This window comes from Simochromis diagramma, unplaced genomic scaffold (genome assembly GCF_900408965.1).
Source record: "Simochromis diagramma unplaced genomic scaffold, fSimDia1.1 OVJJ01000822.1, whole genome shotgun sequence".
In the NCBI taxonomy this organism is placed as follows: domain Eukaryota; kingdom Metazoa; phylum Chordata; class Actinopteri; order Cichliformes; family Cichlidae; genus Simochromis; species Simochromis diagramma.
Genome location: NW_024387520.1, coordinates 4,600,433 through 4,617,100, shown reverse-complemented (window position 1 = coordinate 4,617,100; position 16,668 = coordinate 4,600,433). Strand labels below are relative to the sequence as shown.

At 40.0% G+C, this 16,668-nt stretch overlaps 1 protein-coding gene across 1 annotated transcript in view; it reads left to right on the top strand.

Moving 5' to 3' along the window:
• adgrv1 (adhesion G protein-coupled receptor V1) overlaps positions 1-16,668 on the top strand; it is a 141,532-nt gene that overhangs the window by 111,906 nt on the left and 12,958 nt on the right. Inside the window, 4 exon segments of the mRNA XM_040019073.1 lie at positions 1,061-1,177; positions 6,315-6,493; positions 9,473-9,630; positions 15,427-15,548. Coding sequence (XP_039875007.1) covers positions 1,061-1,177; positions 6,315-6,493; positions 9,473-9,630; positions 15,427-15,548 — 576 coding nt within the window.

The following is a 16,668-nucleotide window of genomic DNA, read 5'->3' as shown; positions in this document are numbered from 1 at the left end:
CTAAAGCTCACGGTCTATATATAATGTATATTGTAGTATCAGTATACACTGAGGTGTTTCAGAGAGGTAGATATCTGTATCTGGTATCTGATCTGTAAAAACTGTGACTGTTAAAGTCAGACCTAATTACTCAAAGATTAGATGCTAGTTAAAATTGAAATTTATTCAGCAGACACCTTTCTTATTACCTAAAGCCGTTTTTGCTACTTGTTTGTTGACAATAATGAAAACGTAGGCAACACTTGAGACCAAGTTATCATTCTTCCCACAACTCTCAACTCCTGCTGTCGTCCATTCACCCCCTATCTGGTCCATGGCACTGGCAGTGATCCGACAGGCTGCAGGTTATGTAACAATCACCCGGCCGCTTTGGCACTAGAGTTTAATAAAACTTTCTGATGGACAACAGAGCAGCAGTATTTTGTGCTGTCCTCATGGGTTTTCGACACAATCCTGCCTCTAATCATATAGATTGCATTTTTGCCCCATTGCATTCATGCTTATGAAACTCGCTCTCCCTTGCTGCTGTCTCTTTTGCCTTCTCTTGCTCGCTCTCTCTCTCACACACACATATGCACACTTTCCACAAGCTGTTTTTGTAACGTGCATCACCCACACATTTTTGCATTCTTTGTGTGCGTGTGGGATGAAAGGACGATATGACAAAACATATTTATCAGTGTTGTAGATGCTTTTACTTTTCCTTCCGCCTTCAGAGCTTGCTGCAAGGTGATGTAACAGGTCTGCAGGATGGGATATCTCTCTTTGGGAGGTGTGCGTATCAGAGTCCTGCAGTCTTCTTTAAAAATGTATACACTATATAACAGGCAATAAATGGCCTCATGCACAATGTGGACTGCTGACACTGCACTCAACCTGTGTGGGTGTCAGTTTGGCAGGCATGCAAAATCTGACTGTGTTGTGCAAAATCTGCATATGCAGTAGCTGAAATGAAAACTTGTTGCTTTGTCTTTATAGTCACAAGGATGAAAAGTTGAGTTAAAGACAATACTAAACTATTTCAAATGTGTGTTTCTCTTTTTTTCATGTTTGTCTGCAGATTTGTTTCCTGGTGTCAGCTTTCCGTGGCCAAGTGTTTTCAGAGGACAGCTGTGCTACTCTGGCGCTCTTCTCTCATTATTTCCATCTCAGTCAGTTCTTTTGGATGCTCATACAGGTAATGATAGGTTCACAGTGAACACTAGATACATGTGAGGAGGAAAAAAAAAATATAACACTTTTGATTTCTGACAAGTGGAAAAAATGTATCTTTCTGTAACTGCCTTTTGCATTTGTGTAAACAACATTTGGAAGAAGCGACTGCTATCACAACTGAAGATCGATGAGATACAACACATGTGCTACGGCAGGGGGGAGAAAGGACGTCAGGTCACCCAAGACTGGGTACCAAGTATGACTGAAGGAGCGTTAGGTGCGAGAGCAGCTGACCTCACTTGAAGACGTATACCAGAGAGACAGAAGCCAGGGGAATAAACCGCTCCAAAGAACCAAGGCATACTCTGCTAATTGACGAGAGACACCCAGAATAGCTAACCGAAGGCCAAACAGTCCTAATCCCCAAGGATCTCCAGAAAGGACCAGTCCCATCCAATTACCTGCCTCAGTACCACGTGGAAGCTCCTGTCAGACATCATAGTGGCACATGGCTCAATACATAAACAGGGCACAAAAAGGAATTTGCAAGGAATACCAGAATGGCAAAACAATTTGGAGCCTTCATCAGGAACTCAATGGGGATGTGGTGAACAACACTAGAGGCACTTCAAGCCTATAGCACATGTCACCATCAAGTGTCATTGACAAGATTGGCTACAGATACCCACTACGGAATAGAGCAATCATCAGGCGCCATGGATGACATCAAGCTGTATGCCAATAGTGAACGACACATTGATTCACTGATCCACAACACTAGGATCTATAGTAATAACATGTGAATGTGAATGTCATTTGGACTGGAGTGTAGGCAGATGGTAACAAAGAGATGGAACATACTCAGAACTGAGGGGATCTCACTACCAGAAGGCAACATTGCAGACACTGAGGACAGCTACAAGTACCTGGGAATCCCACAGGCAAATGGGAAACACGAAGAGGCGCCTAAGAAAGCTGCAACCACCAAGTACCTGCAGAGGGTAAGGCGAGTCCTGAGGAGTCCGCTGAATGGGAAGAACAACACATATGCCCTGCCCATGATCAGATACCCTGCTGGGATAATAAACTGGCCAAAGGAAGCAATAGAAGCCACTGACATGAAGACAAGGAGGCTCCTGACCACATATGGTGGGTTTCACCCCAAATCCTGCACTGTGACACTTTACGGAAAATAGCCACAACAGACCATGTGCTTAGTGAATACCTCAGGCAGTAGAAACCCAAGAAAGAAGTGGAGAAGGAGAACAACCATCACGGAAGGACAGGCCCCTGCACAGTATGTACCACCAGATAGAAGAAGAAGAAGTGGCTGGATCCAGAGATCCTACCAGTGGCTGGACAAAGCTGGACTGAAAGACAGCACAGAAGCACTAATCGTCGCAGCACAGGAGCAAGCTCGGAGCACAACATAAATAGAAGCTGGGATGAGATGCAGGCTGTAAAAAGATGCCCCTGAGGCAATCCAGCACATAACAGCAGTGTGAAAGATGCTAGCAGGCAGGGTATACATGGGACGCCATAAACAGGTTGCCAGTATAGCATATAGAAACATCTGCCATGAGTACTGCCTGGAAGTGCTGAAGTCAAAATGGACATGCAACCAATTGTGGTCGAGAATGACCGAGCTTAGGTCCGTTGGGGCTTCTGTGCTGTCTGTTTAAATATGATTCTCCACCTTCCTCCTGCCTATTTTATCTCATAATTTGGCATTGCCAAGGTTCCTATTCTTTTTATTTCATACATATGGCATTTGGTTTATGTGCAACAGGCAGTGAAATTTAATTGTTTTACCACATCTACTGGGGCAGTCATAAAGTTACCAGTACACTGCACTGGCATGCCCTTTGCCCAGGATCACCTTATAATACCTTACAAGGACCCTAAACAGCTCCTTCTTAACAAGACCTTCTTATTCTCTTATTTCTTTCTTTGCATTATATTGGTCAACACCAAAGCCACCCAGGATTTTTAGGAACATGAAGACTGTAAACATACATCTGTGCATTGTAATTGTAATTGTAATCCTGGAAAGAGTTTATTGATGACTTATGACCTGCTGCAATAGCAAAGGAATGCAGGGAGAGGTTTCATCAGCAGCTTTAGTGCTGCTGCTGCAGTGATAAACCCTTTTCCTAAGTAATCCGCCTCCTAACGAGTCCTGAACTGCAAAGAAACAAAGGTAGTTGCGTAATACAGGAAATCCTTGGATGTTTGTTTATTTATTTGTAATTTTTGAAATATAACCTGATTAAATAGATTTGACAGACATTAGACAATAACTTTATCTATATTATTTGTCTGTGCCATACATATGTATTTGTTGTGTAATTCTTCCAAACAATCTTAAATCCACTTGATGACAATCAAGCTGAAGGCTCAGGCTCACTTGTTGTCATTTTTTGTTTTTTTAAGAAGGGAAATGGGATTTATCACCATCATGAATCACAATTTATGCTATTATGAGTCAAACTGAATTCACAGTAACAAAAATACCGTCACATAAGACACATGTTACCAATAGGAATGGTATCCCTAAATGAACTTCCCCATCTACTCATCTTTTCCCACATGTTGTCCTTCTCTTGCATAACATTTGCCTTGTTCTCATCAATCTTCAACCTTTTGTAACATGTGACATGCGTACGTGAACATAACCAGTGTTTACATAGGGAACATAATATGTAATAATGTTATTGGTAAAGTATTATAAGATTAGCTGTGGAATAAGCTGACCATAGCAGGGTAATACTGGAACCATGCAGCGGCGTACGTGTTGGACGCAGGGGGCTTTTTCTCATATCTGATTGTTTACTATGACTTCTGGGAGATTTTAAGGGATAAAGTCTCAGGCCGAAGGCTTTCATGTGGCTTAAGCGGTGTTAGAATTTGGATGGGCAGATCTGGAGCTCAAATAAAATTGGTTGTGACGTGCAAGCTGGTTTTAGACACACATGGTAGTAGTTAGTAGGGTAACAGCTGACTGGATCGAGTGAAGGACACAAACAGTGATTCACCCTGTAAAGAATTCAAATAGGAGGATTAATGAAGCATGAAGAAAAAACACTTAGGCTTTTGTTGGTTTATTTATATACTCACTCACAGATTTGTTTTTTTCATAACATGCCCTGTTCGTTAAGGTTGAATTTAAATAGAGAGCCAGACTGTGTGATAGAAAAGGCAGATATGTTACAAAGGTAAGGAAGTGTTATTCATTAGAAGCACAATTTCAAAAAAGACGGGTAAACAAAGCAGGACAAAAGAAAGAGAGGAAGAAAAAGTAATACAACGTAAAGGCCAGGACCATGGCATTGTTCTTTAACACCCCTTCAAAAAATATCTTGTTATTTCATAAATGTCAACTCTAACTGTGAATGTAGCTGACAAGAAAAATATTACCGCCACCTTGGCTTTCACTGATGCGGGGAACTGAGACCCTTCCATCCTCACCAACATCTCTGCATTGACCCCAGTGATGTCTCACCACTCAAGTTTCCCTCAGATCAGGTAGCTGCTTTCAGATAAGTGGCTTATATGAGTGGGCGCCAGCAGCCCATCTCAGGGCATGACAAAGACCTGAATCAATAACAGCAGTGTGAGTGTGTGTAATTGAGAGTAGTGAGAACGGGCACGTCCAAAACCTGATCAGGGGAATATGCACTGGCATAAAGCTTGAAAACACACAATAATGTGGTCACTGTCCAGAGCAGCTATGTGTTGAATGCAGAGGTTTGCAGTTAACATCAGCTTACTAAAAATCTGCACATTATTAAATAAGTGTACAAAGTCTTAAAGGCATCAGGATTAGGATTTCTGGGATTTTTCCTGAGCTAGCTAGTGAAGCCAGGATGACACATTTCTAGCTTGCTAAATAATATCTTTATGTGATAATGCCTGTCCTGTCTCCTCGCCAATTAGTCATCCAGTTATTTGGGACTTTTAATACAACACCAATGGTTCATGTGACCAATTTACAACTGGTATTTACCTTCAGTGGTAACTTGCGGTTTTGGCTTTATTTGCACTGCGGAAACTAAATATAGCTCATATCTAAAAACTTGGTGAAGTAGTCCCAACATGATCTGCACAATCAAACATAACTGGAAGTAAATATTTAAAAAATACTGCATTTTTTTCTGCGGTGAGATTGAGCCAACCTATTATTGTGGCTCCATGAGTGATATAGCCACTGCAAAACAACAGCTCAGCACAAAGTTGCCCATAATCCCTTTACTGTACCACAATGACTGCAGTTTTCTCACAGCCAGTGAATAACACTTCTTGAATCTGACTGACATCATTGTATTATCTCAGGGGAGTCGAGCTGTTACACAACGGGAACCGTACAGTCTTGTTTGCTGCATCTGTGTTTGTGGGTTTGTGTTCATGTTGGTGTGGTTATGAAGCAAGGTCTTTTTGGGTCAGTGGTTATACAATATTGTTACGGTAGAGGTTGAGCAGAGTAATCATAGGGAGAGGTCAACATCATTTGACCTTGTGTCATTAGTTGCATCACATCTTCCTCTTTGCAAATGTGCTGCTCGAGTGCTTGCAAACAGATAGACATTATCAGCTGTTATTCATTACAGCTGTTGACCTGTTGCATAAATTTTAATAGCATTTCCTTTTTTTCATGTTCAAATGTAATACTTTATAGACTTTTGTTTTTTATGTATGTTAGATGGCAAAAAGCTTGTAAAACAGCTCGTAACGCACCATATATGAGCGAAATGTGAAAGAGAAAATGAAGTGTTAGTGTGCTTCACATGAGGATAAGACATCTTCTGCTTGCTGTCAACAGGTGTTCACATAAGCCAGTTATGCAACAGTGGATGGCTTAGTAAAGCAGATAGATGAGACTATAAAAGCCTTCTAGATAACTAAGCAAACATAGATATTTGTGGGTGTGATATGCAGATGGATATACTTGTGTGGTTTTGTGTTTTACTGACTATAAAGACCAAATGTGCACACAACCGAGGAAGGTTTAAAAATCATCAAAGGGGAAGATGTCGAGCCTTTTCTCCCCCTTTTATTTATTGTGCTGCGATAAGTTTAAGATACATTTCATAGTCTGTAAAAGTTACTTTTTTATTTTTATATCCCCGTGAATAAGTTGTTTTCTCAAACTGTTTTCTCAGGCGGTGAACTTCTGGCAAGTGCTCGTGATGAATGATGAGCACACAGAACGCCGATACCTGCTCTACTTCCTCCTGGGGTGGGGACTTCCTGCTTTGGTCATCATCATCCTGGTCATCGTGTTACTTGGTGGCTTTGGATGGAAAATACATGAAGTATATGGACTGGTGCAAGGCGATGTGTGAGTTAGCAACACATGTAAATACACACACAAGTGGTCTTTTTGAACTGATGGCATGTATCCAGTGAATCGTAAGTACACTTAGGAGAGTATTTGTTAAACTGGTATGAGTCGTTTACAGTGATTTCAGTTTCTTTTTTAAGCTTAGGGAAATTCCACTTCAGACTAGGTAGAGCAAACAGAGTCAGTGAGCCTGCCCAATCAAATGACTGAATAAATGAACGTCTCATGTTTGTTTGCATGCCTCTCCCCACACTGAAAAACTTCAGTCTCGGAGGTGGAGTCTTTGAGAAATCACGCCATACAGAGCCTTATATAGCTGTTTCCCTTAAATTACCTAAAGCACAGAAACAATAGAAGAAATCACTGTGTACAAAAAACCCGTACAAAGGTCCCAACACAGGTGAGTTGCCCGTGTCCTTATGTGCATCCGTCTTCCATCTCTTTCATTTGTGAACAAATGTTCAATAATAGTCAAAGAAGTATGAAGCTGAAACTCCTAAACCACATCTATAATAAGTCAATGGTCTAAGGTGTGCCTGTTATCCTTGGGATCAAGTATCTGTGGGTGTTTCCTGTGGATGGGAGTGTGAAACAGTGAGCGCATACAGGAGAGATTTAAGAACATAGAGGAGTATTCAGTTTCCCAGGAGCACACCTTCCTCTTTGAGGACATAAGGCAGCTTTTCACTTCTTTTCCTTCTCTCGCTCTGTTTCTCTCCTTTGCTCTCTCCTCTTTGCTGTTAACAGCTAGCCTCTTGTTTTCTCACCACTCGTTTCAGTTTCGCCTTGCTTGCATACAAAAGTGTTAAGCTCACACCTTGTGTCAATAGACTTTGTATCCTTTAGACTTAATTGCTTATGGGAGCACATTTTTTTACTCTGTCTTTTTGCTTTCCACTATTATACTCACGCTGTAGTAGAGCGATATGAAGATTTATGGATAAATAAGTGCAGAACGGTGTAAAGTTACCATTTCCATGCCTCTACCATCACTGTTGTGCTGGGACATTGTCTTTCATATAGACCAGTTTGTACTTAACCCCAGCTATGTGCATTGAGCATATTAAGGATTTCTCTCTTCTGATGGTTATCACATTATGAGGCAGTGAGTGACTGTAATGTCCCTGTGGTTTCTGCCTTTTTTAATCTTTATTGTGGATCATATGTTGTACATCTTTAAAAGGAAGAAAACAAAAAGCCAACTTTAACATTGAATCCTCTCTCACCACCCATGGACAACTGCTCAGCAAAAGTGGTCATAAACATTTCAGCAGCATTAAATTTTGTTTTGAATGAGTCTAGTTTGAGACTGATTACACTCATGAATATTTTGACCCTTTTGTAGTCTCAAGTTTCATCTTCCAAACATGGGGTCTTGTGATCACATGATTTAAGTAAAAATGTTATCATAGAGTGGTAACATAGGATCTTACTGTGGTATACATTTAAAAGAAAATCCCAGCAGCCTTTGGATGAAAACCCTCCATAAAAGGCATGATTAACTTTCTTTCTCTCAAGCTAAGAAATGGGTGCGTTAGACCCCTGGGTAATGGTTTTTTTTTTCATTCAATTCAGGAATCCCTGGGATTTCCCATCCTTGTGAGACTTTCACTATAGTTAGAGGTCATCCCCCTAGCAAGGCCCCAACAGTACAGCTGTCCATTTTCCACTGTATTTAGACTAGGGGCCCAGCTGTCTTTTTGTGACATGGTGATCCAGCGCTTTATTTGGCATAGCTCATCTTATGTTGTGACTACGACAGATCCAATTATTTTTCTGCAATCACTCAAACATGCGGAAGTCCTGTCTGATTTGATGCTCCCACCGAACCAGAGCGTGAATGTGTTTTGTGAAAAGGTTGTGGTCACATCAGTGTTGTTCTAGTTGTTTGGCAACAAATATCAAGGATGTTGATTTTCCCAGAGGAAAACCGCAGTTTTCTTTAATAAAGATAAACATGCCTGAAAGATCCTGAGACAGTAGTTCAAGAGGTTCACCGGGAAAACAGCATAGAGATAGACTGTATAATACTGACAGTACCAACTTCTTACTGACATTTTTAAAAAAATTTGTATTAATAATTCTCCAAAGAAAGTTCTTCTTTACCTGTTAAAAAGGATGAACAGTGGAAATCACTTGACCCCTATGGATATATATTCTTATAATTGCCGATGGATTTATCGGTGGTTGTGTCCGATGTGTCACAAAGCAACAAAGTATAAAGAAGAGTTGCGTTATGATTAAATTAAATTAAATATAGAGCAATATTTTCAGTTTTTCCAGACGTTATCTGTGAGATAGATGTGTTCTTTATGCTATGGTGACACAAAGGATCACTGTTTGGAAATAGCAGCCAAAATTATTGCAGCCGTGTGAAAATTTCAGATTAAACAGAAATATTTATTAACTGCTTATATTCAGAGTCTAGTCAGAACCTCACAACAGAAACAGAAATAACAAATAGTGACATAGTTGCTGCAAAATGATGATTTAACTGCTAAACGACAAACATTTCGCTCTTATACAGGACTATAACTACAATACAACCAGATGGTAACCAGCTATGTTAAGTCCCCCACTCCAAAGAGATGTGTTGCAGAGAAGTTAATTGCAACATGTCGCCAATCTGTCTGCTTTTATAAATTAGACAGCAGTTATTTGCAAGCCTTCACTACTCTGTCTGAGAGTAATTGCAGTTGGTGTGATTTGGACCCTGACTGTTTGGAGATAAGTTGCCTCCCACCAGATAACCCGTGTAGTCACCTTGCAGTCAAAAGAAGCAGCTCATAGGTTGAGAATGTTGCATGTTCAACCTCTGGGGAACCCGCTTGTTGCTGCAACTACTTGAAGTTGTTTGCAGAATATAAAAATAATTCAGTGCAATCATCAGACAACTGGAGATTTTTTCCTAGTTGCAAGATGGCTTATTGTAAGTTTTGTAAGTGTGTCTTTCATCTTATTTTTCTTATCTTCTAGGTGCTTTATCCCAAACATCTATGTAGCTCTGTGCACGGCAGTGCTGGTGCCTCTCATCTGTCTTGTTGCTGTGGTGGTTGTATTCATCCACATCTACCAAGTTACTGAGCAGTGGAAGGCCTACGATGACATTTACCGTGGACGGACTAACAGCACAGGTAAAAACCAAATATGTGACTACACACACAAACACACACAAATATATTAATGTATGCATAAGCAGAGATTTTATTATTTTACCACTTGCTGTTACCACAAAGAGATCATGAGAGTTACATCTGCATTTACACTCAGTCACACCCAATTTCTTTCTTTCGTGGACATGTACAAACACCACTAGGATGTCCCTCTGGAACGAAGCTACAAACAACATACCCTTATTTTGGGCAGAAGCTTTCATCCCCTATTTTCCAGTTTGCTGTTTGCTGGAGACAAAAACAGATTTAGGGTTTTTGCAGAAAGTGCAAACTTTCAGTTATCTAACACACACAAAAACACCCATCAGTACAATGTAGTAGTAGGTGTGCAAACTTGTACATTTCCAACTTGTAGATTATTCAGAATTCTTGTTTGCACACACACATCCATCATGGATTTATGACCCATACAAATCAGCTCTGTTTATACAGTGCAGTTAGTCCCTTTGGCCACACATGAAGATTCAGCCAAACCACTTTACTTGCTGATCATCGGGGCTGCAATCAATGGCCATCAGTGGGAATCAGCAGGCTTTAGCTTGTTTTGCTCAGTCAAGGCTCTCCGGTGACAAAGCCAAACCTGAATTAGTGCCAGTTCTTTTGTTGGCAAGCAGCTTGCCCGCAAACTGTGCAGGAGTGTTGAGGCAGTGTAGATGCTTTACTGAGTTGCAGGTATGTGTGCATTATTCAAAAAGGAACAGCACTTTCTCATTCACAAACCAGGCTGAGGCAAAAGGCCAGCCTGTAGGATTTGTACTTCACATGAGCAGTTTTTTGTGAGGAAAGCGAAAGAAAATAGAGTAAATTGGACAAACATTTATGTTTGAAATATGATACTGTAATGTGTGATGATTCACAATAGCCTAAACTTTTGACCTATACTGTACATACATACACAATTGTACATATCTACATGCACATATAAACATAACATGCACACAAACACACTTTAGTGCACATTGTATACTCCAGTGTTTGCAGTGTACTCCGCTGTTGTCAGTGTCTCAATATGTCTAAAGTCCAAAGAAGAATAAAACAATTATGGGAGAATATATTTATTGCTGTAAACACAGGCTACCCTTCTGCTCATTTCCCGGAATTACTTAAAGGTTGTATGAGTTGACTTAAAACAACAGGAACTGAACCCTGCACTATGCAGCAGCATGACAATCATGACAGTCAATAATTATCCCTATTATTTGTCCACTGCTTGCAGGCTCTGTGTGTGCTTCTGCAGTAATCCAAATAATAACTATTCATATTAAGCACTTAGAGTAAACTCAACCTTGACTTTCCCAGCCAGCTGAGATTCGTGCAGAACCTGCTGGACTGCTGATGCTATTTTGACAATGAACGCCATGTGCATGTTTTCAAATTCCTTAGTGAAGCAACAACTGATGAGATAAGCTAACAGCTAATCTGTGTCTGTCTGTGTGTTTGCGCGTGCGTGCCTGCGCGCGTGCACGCAAGATTATGAGAACCGCACATGTAAAATTCACAGGACTGTGTGAAATTTAGCAGAACTTCTGACGTCAGTGAAATCAAGGAAGTGCGTCGGTGGGCTTTCGTTTATGTTCCTCCCCATCAACAGATTTGAGAAAGTCTGGAGTTCTGCCAATGCAGGGCAGCGAATAATAATAAACGAACAAAAGGTACAACAGTGCATATCAGAAGCACAACAGTGAACCCTTATCTTGTGTTAGAAAGACTTTATGTTCTTGTGTTGCGCAAGTGACCAGACTTTAAGTTGAATGAATAACTATTATTGTTGCAGTTTTATGGCACTTAATGTTCCCTGGCTCCACTTTTAGCATTGATTGGTCAGCAGTGTGGAAACACAAATAAATGATGGATAATGTTTAATTACTTAATATTGTTTTATTTACTTTGTGTGTTTGAGTGTTGCTGCTTTATTTGTATGCTAAGCGCATGCTTATATTTGTCATATCTTTATTAGTAATGGCCTTGAAATGCACATCCTTATTTGGACATTGTACTTTAACAGCTGATTGTTTTTATCATCTTGTTTTTAGTATTATTTTTTTCCCTTTGGTCATTACTCCTAGCTGTAACTAGATGCACTCAACACACGCTTACTCCTGCTTGTTGTTATTACAGCTGGTGACTTCTCTGTGACCTTAATGTTAGCACGATCTCGAGTTTCTTTCTGGTTGTTTTCCTTCTGTGCATGCTCACTTCTCAGTTTGTCTTCTCACACCAAGAACGCTGCACTGGTCAAATTTGAACTTGAGCCTGTCTGCTTGCCTGTGGAGGAAAGCAGCGTGTGTTTGTTGTACAGAAAGAAAGATAGCCATGACATCATCGAGCTTCTCTGAAACACAAAGATTTTGCAGAGGATTGCATATGAATTCATGTCTGCTTATACATAATATGAACACACACACACACACACACACATGCACAGCCACACAGGCTCTTTGCTTCTACTTAGTGGTACAAAGCCAAACAGTCAGTCAGCATTTTGCAGTTAGTCTCAACTCGGCTCTGGGAACCTGTTCTTACTGTGGGAGCTCTGGCCTGTCCACAGACAGGAATGTGCTTACATGGTTGGAAAAAGTCTAACCAGGGAGGGAGGAGATGGAGACAGATGTGCAAGACACACTAAAGCCAGAGAGAGAGAGAAAGAAAGAAATGGGAAAGATAGACGATAGAAATTGATAGATGGAAGATAGAAAAAAGTTGTTATTTAACCTACACGTGTTTGTAGACAGTTTGTCCACATAAGGCAACCCGAGATGAAGTGTGAAATAATAATGCATCAGAGGCCGTGACCAAGGCCAACAGCGAAGAAAGCACTAAAAAAGTATGATAGAGCTAAATAAATAAAAATACTATGTGATAAGGAGCAGAAGTTAGAGCAGGGTGGAAATGACAGTGTGGTGGATGTGGCACCTAAGTGAGGGGGTTTTGTGCAAACCTGGACCCGTGTCCTGTGTTTCCATCCTACTTGTGAAGAGAACTGTACACTCTGTCCTACATAACACCTTTCATGCAGACTGTAAGGAGAGTGACTCAACAGTGTAATTTTGAATCTGATGTTCCCTTCAAATCATCGTAAAAACAGCTTTTACGCCTCATGTAGCTGTAAAAATTATTATGTTTATCTTCTGTGACCCTGCACTTTTCACTTCAAGACACACACACACATACACAGCATCACAGGTATTGTGAGCCTAATAAAAATGTCTTTTACATTCTTTGATAATGCAATGTGGAGTTAGTTATTAATCTAATGTTCCATAAACAGATCAGTACTGTAATCAAAACCAGTTTCTTTCATCTCCGGCTGCTTGCAAAAGTGAAGCCATTCTTCTGTTTCAGAGACTTTGAGAGAGCTAGCCGTGCCTTCATTTCATCTCGCCTCGATTTTTGTTGATACCTGAGTGTTTACTCAGGCGTCAGTCTGTCATCAGTTAGCCGACTGCAGCACGGTTACTAACTGGCAGAGCAAGCAAGACCACATATCTCCCATACCAGCATCCTTACACTGGCTTCCAGTCAGTTTTCAAATTGATTTTAAGATTTCATTATTCGTTTTTAGCCATTGCACAGGTTAGCACCCTCATACCTTTCTGATCTTTTGAACTGGTACACTCCTGCAAGATCATTGATGTCTGCGGATCAAATGCTCCTAGCTGTCCCTAAGTCCAGATTGAAGCACAGGGGAGATCGGGCCTTTGCTGTGACTGCTCCTAAACTGTGGAGCAAACTGCCCCCTCACATCAGGACCTCCCCAACATTAGACAGTTTAAAAACCCCTTTGTTCTTGTTAACCCACTTTTATTCCTTTGCTTTTAAATCAGAATGAGTTTGTACTACTTTTATTTGTCTTTTTTCTGACTCAAATCTTCTCATTCTATGCTTCTTTTCTTAAATTTTGTCATGTTTTTATCTCCTTTGATTATTTTAAATGTACAGCACTTTGGTCAACAGTTGTTTTTTAAATGTGCTATATGAATAAATCTGACTTTGACTTTACTGAATAACCCTGCACTTTATGTGTTATAGCCATATTTTAGCTAAAAATCTGTATATATCTGTATATCTGTAAATCGGTATTGGTTGCCAACTGCAAGCACCTGATGATTTGACTACAGGCTTAAGTTTCTCAGTACTCACTTGTCACACCCTGCTTTAATCCCTCCACTGTTTTAGCTTTTTTACTTTTCTATTCTTCTCCCTACAATTATTTCAAGATGTTTATCTCAGCATATTAGCTAAGTATTAATAGGAGTCAGGCTAGTATTTGTCTGAACAAAGCAAAACTCATCACTATGGTGCAATACTCTTAATTTCATGGTGGTAGCACTCCTAGTGTTTTTATTTGAGATCCCACATTTGCAACATACTTAGCAGGGAGGATGGGTGTGGTGCTGGTAATGTGGATGTGTTTTGAATATTCTTTTGACAGTGTCCAAATTTGACTAGTGCATTGCACTTGTGTTGGTTAGCAGGCTAACAGATATCCTCCCATTTCTGTACAGCAAGAACAAGCAGGTTAAGAGAATTATTTGTGCAAGTAATAATGAAGTGCACTCCCTTTGTAAAATGCTCTCTGCTTTGTAAGGACCACTGGATACTTACTTAATTATCTTAAGTCTGTCCCTACTTCAGTGGGGTTTTTTCTTGAATTGTTACATCCTGAAGTCTGAGGTGACAGGATGTATTCCTGTTAGTGGGCTGCAGGTTGACTAGCTGCTATGGTCTAAAAGCAGTAAATGCTAAGAAGACCTTTTAAACTATGCGCTTTTTAGTCGTATTGGTGAGATCAGTACACTTTGTGTCAATGTACAGTTGTTACAAGGTTTGTCAAAGTGTTGCTCTCAGAACTTGGGGGTTGTTTTTTGTTTGATTCAGTTTAAAATAAAATAAATAAAAAGCCATAGTTCCCCCTTTGGTAAATGTGTAAATGTAAATGTGTGATGTTTGACCTCTGTATGAGGACGAGTATTCGTATGTTTCTCCATTTTGACAATCTATTTTGCACCCTTAAAATATAAAGTACATCTGATGTGAAGATGTTGACACACCAGCTGCCTGTTTGCACAAAGAAAAGAATTGTGCACACTGTTTCTTAGATCATTTTCAGCCCATCTTAGGCAGCTAAATGATTTAGTGGCATCACAAATGCTGAATGGATGAAGCCCTGGATAGAGAGTACAGCTCTGATAGCATGTGTGCGTGCGTGCTTATTGGCATACTCAAGTATGAGTGTATGGCTTTTTACCCTCCCTTATATGTCTCCTCACTGTTGCTTGAGTCTCTAATCTGAGTCCACGTAAATCCACATGCAAACCACAGGAAGTCAGAGAACTGTTGGAGCAGAAACGCTGCATCAGTGTTGTATTAGGGTTGTAAAATGTGGTTCATTAGACAGCTCCTGAATTAGATCCCCTTCCTCCTCTTTTACCAGACCTTGCTTTGGAAGAATGAGTATTACACCACAGCATATATAGTTTAATATCAAGAAACTAGAGAATCTAAATAGAAATGATAACACACCAGCAGCTATATTAATTCTCCATCAATTACTATGTAATGTACGGTAGTTATTCTGCAATATGCATTTGTTCAAATATGTTCAAATTAATAAGTGCATGAATGTCATATAGATAAAATATTATCTAGAATCTCAGTTCAGCTGTAATGTATAATGTATTGTATTGGCTTATATATATTTAAACAACAGTGCTGATATTGTTTTCATTCTGTTCCTGTTGTTATCTTGTGCTCCAGAGGTGCCGCTGGTCCTCTACCTGTTTCTGCTCGTCTCCCTAGTTTGGTTGTGGGCAGGACTCCATATGGGCTACAGGTACCTGTGGATGCTCATCCTCTACGTCATCTTTAACTGCCTGCTGGTGAGATCATTTCCTTTTCTGTTTGTTTGTTTGTTTCCTGTTTGTGCATATGTTTTCTTCTTGTTGTAATTGGAGTACAGTTAAAAGTTATAAAGTTAAAGCACTTCTTTTTATATCTTCAAGCTCGATGTGTGTACTCTTTCTCCAGGTTTGATTTTTCTTATGAAAGATATTGTTTTTACCTATCTAATCTCTAATCTCAGCTACTCTCTGAGCTAAATGTTGCTGTAGCTGAAAATTTGAGAATGCTGCAGAGTCGGTAAGAGTATATGAATGTCTTTGTGTGTGTGTGTGCGTGTGTGTGTGTGTGTGTGTGTGTGTGTGGGTTGGGGGGTGGAGAGGTATGATGAAGGGAAGTCCATTCACTTTGAAGGCCAGCTTTGATGTATCTGACAGGCAGAGTAAGAAGTGCCTCAGGTGTGGAGAGAGAGAGGCAGGGTTATCACTGTGTCATATCTCACCAACGCCTCTCACTGCTATGTTTGTCCATCTCTCCACTTTATTTTTGTCTTTTCTTGGTCCCTTTGTTTACATCTTTTTATAGTTTATTTGCTCCCTCTGTTTCTCTCAGTTCTGTATTTCAGATGTCAGTGTAGCTAAGTAAAGATATTTCAAATGCAAGAAAGATTACTCTACCACTAAATGCAGTCCAGTACATATTTAAATATTTGCACAGTGAGATCATTTTCACAAGCATGCCTCTGCATCACGCCACTACAGATTCCAAAAAAAGAAATAAGGATGGGAAGTGTAGATGCTGAGCTACAATATAAAGGCTTAATAAAAATATAGTCCCTATAACCAATTTCCACCTGTTCAAAAGAAACTGGACAAAATGAGGACGGTCATTAATGATCAAATATAAAACCTGTGCAACAATATCATCGTGAACTCTGGAACACATTGTGCAAGTTTTTGTGGATTTTTCTGCCTTCAGTTATGTCCTTAGTGAGGGAAACGCATGCTTACTCATGTAACTGAGACATTATTTTAAAAACTTTTGTCTTCTGGTTTCTAAGGATTTAGCTGTGGCGCCATCATATCAGTAGTTTTATTACTTGGCTTTAAATTGTCTTCTGTCAATTTTACTTAACCTACTAAATCATACATTTTCTGGCGC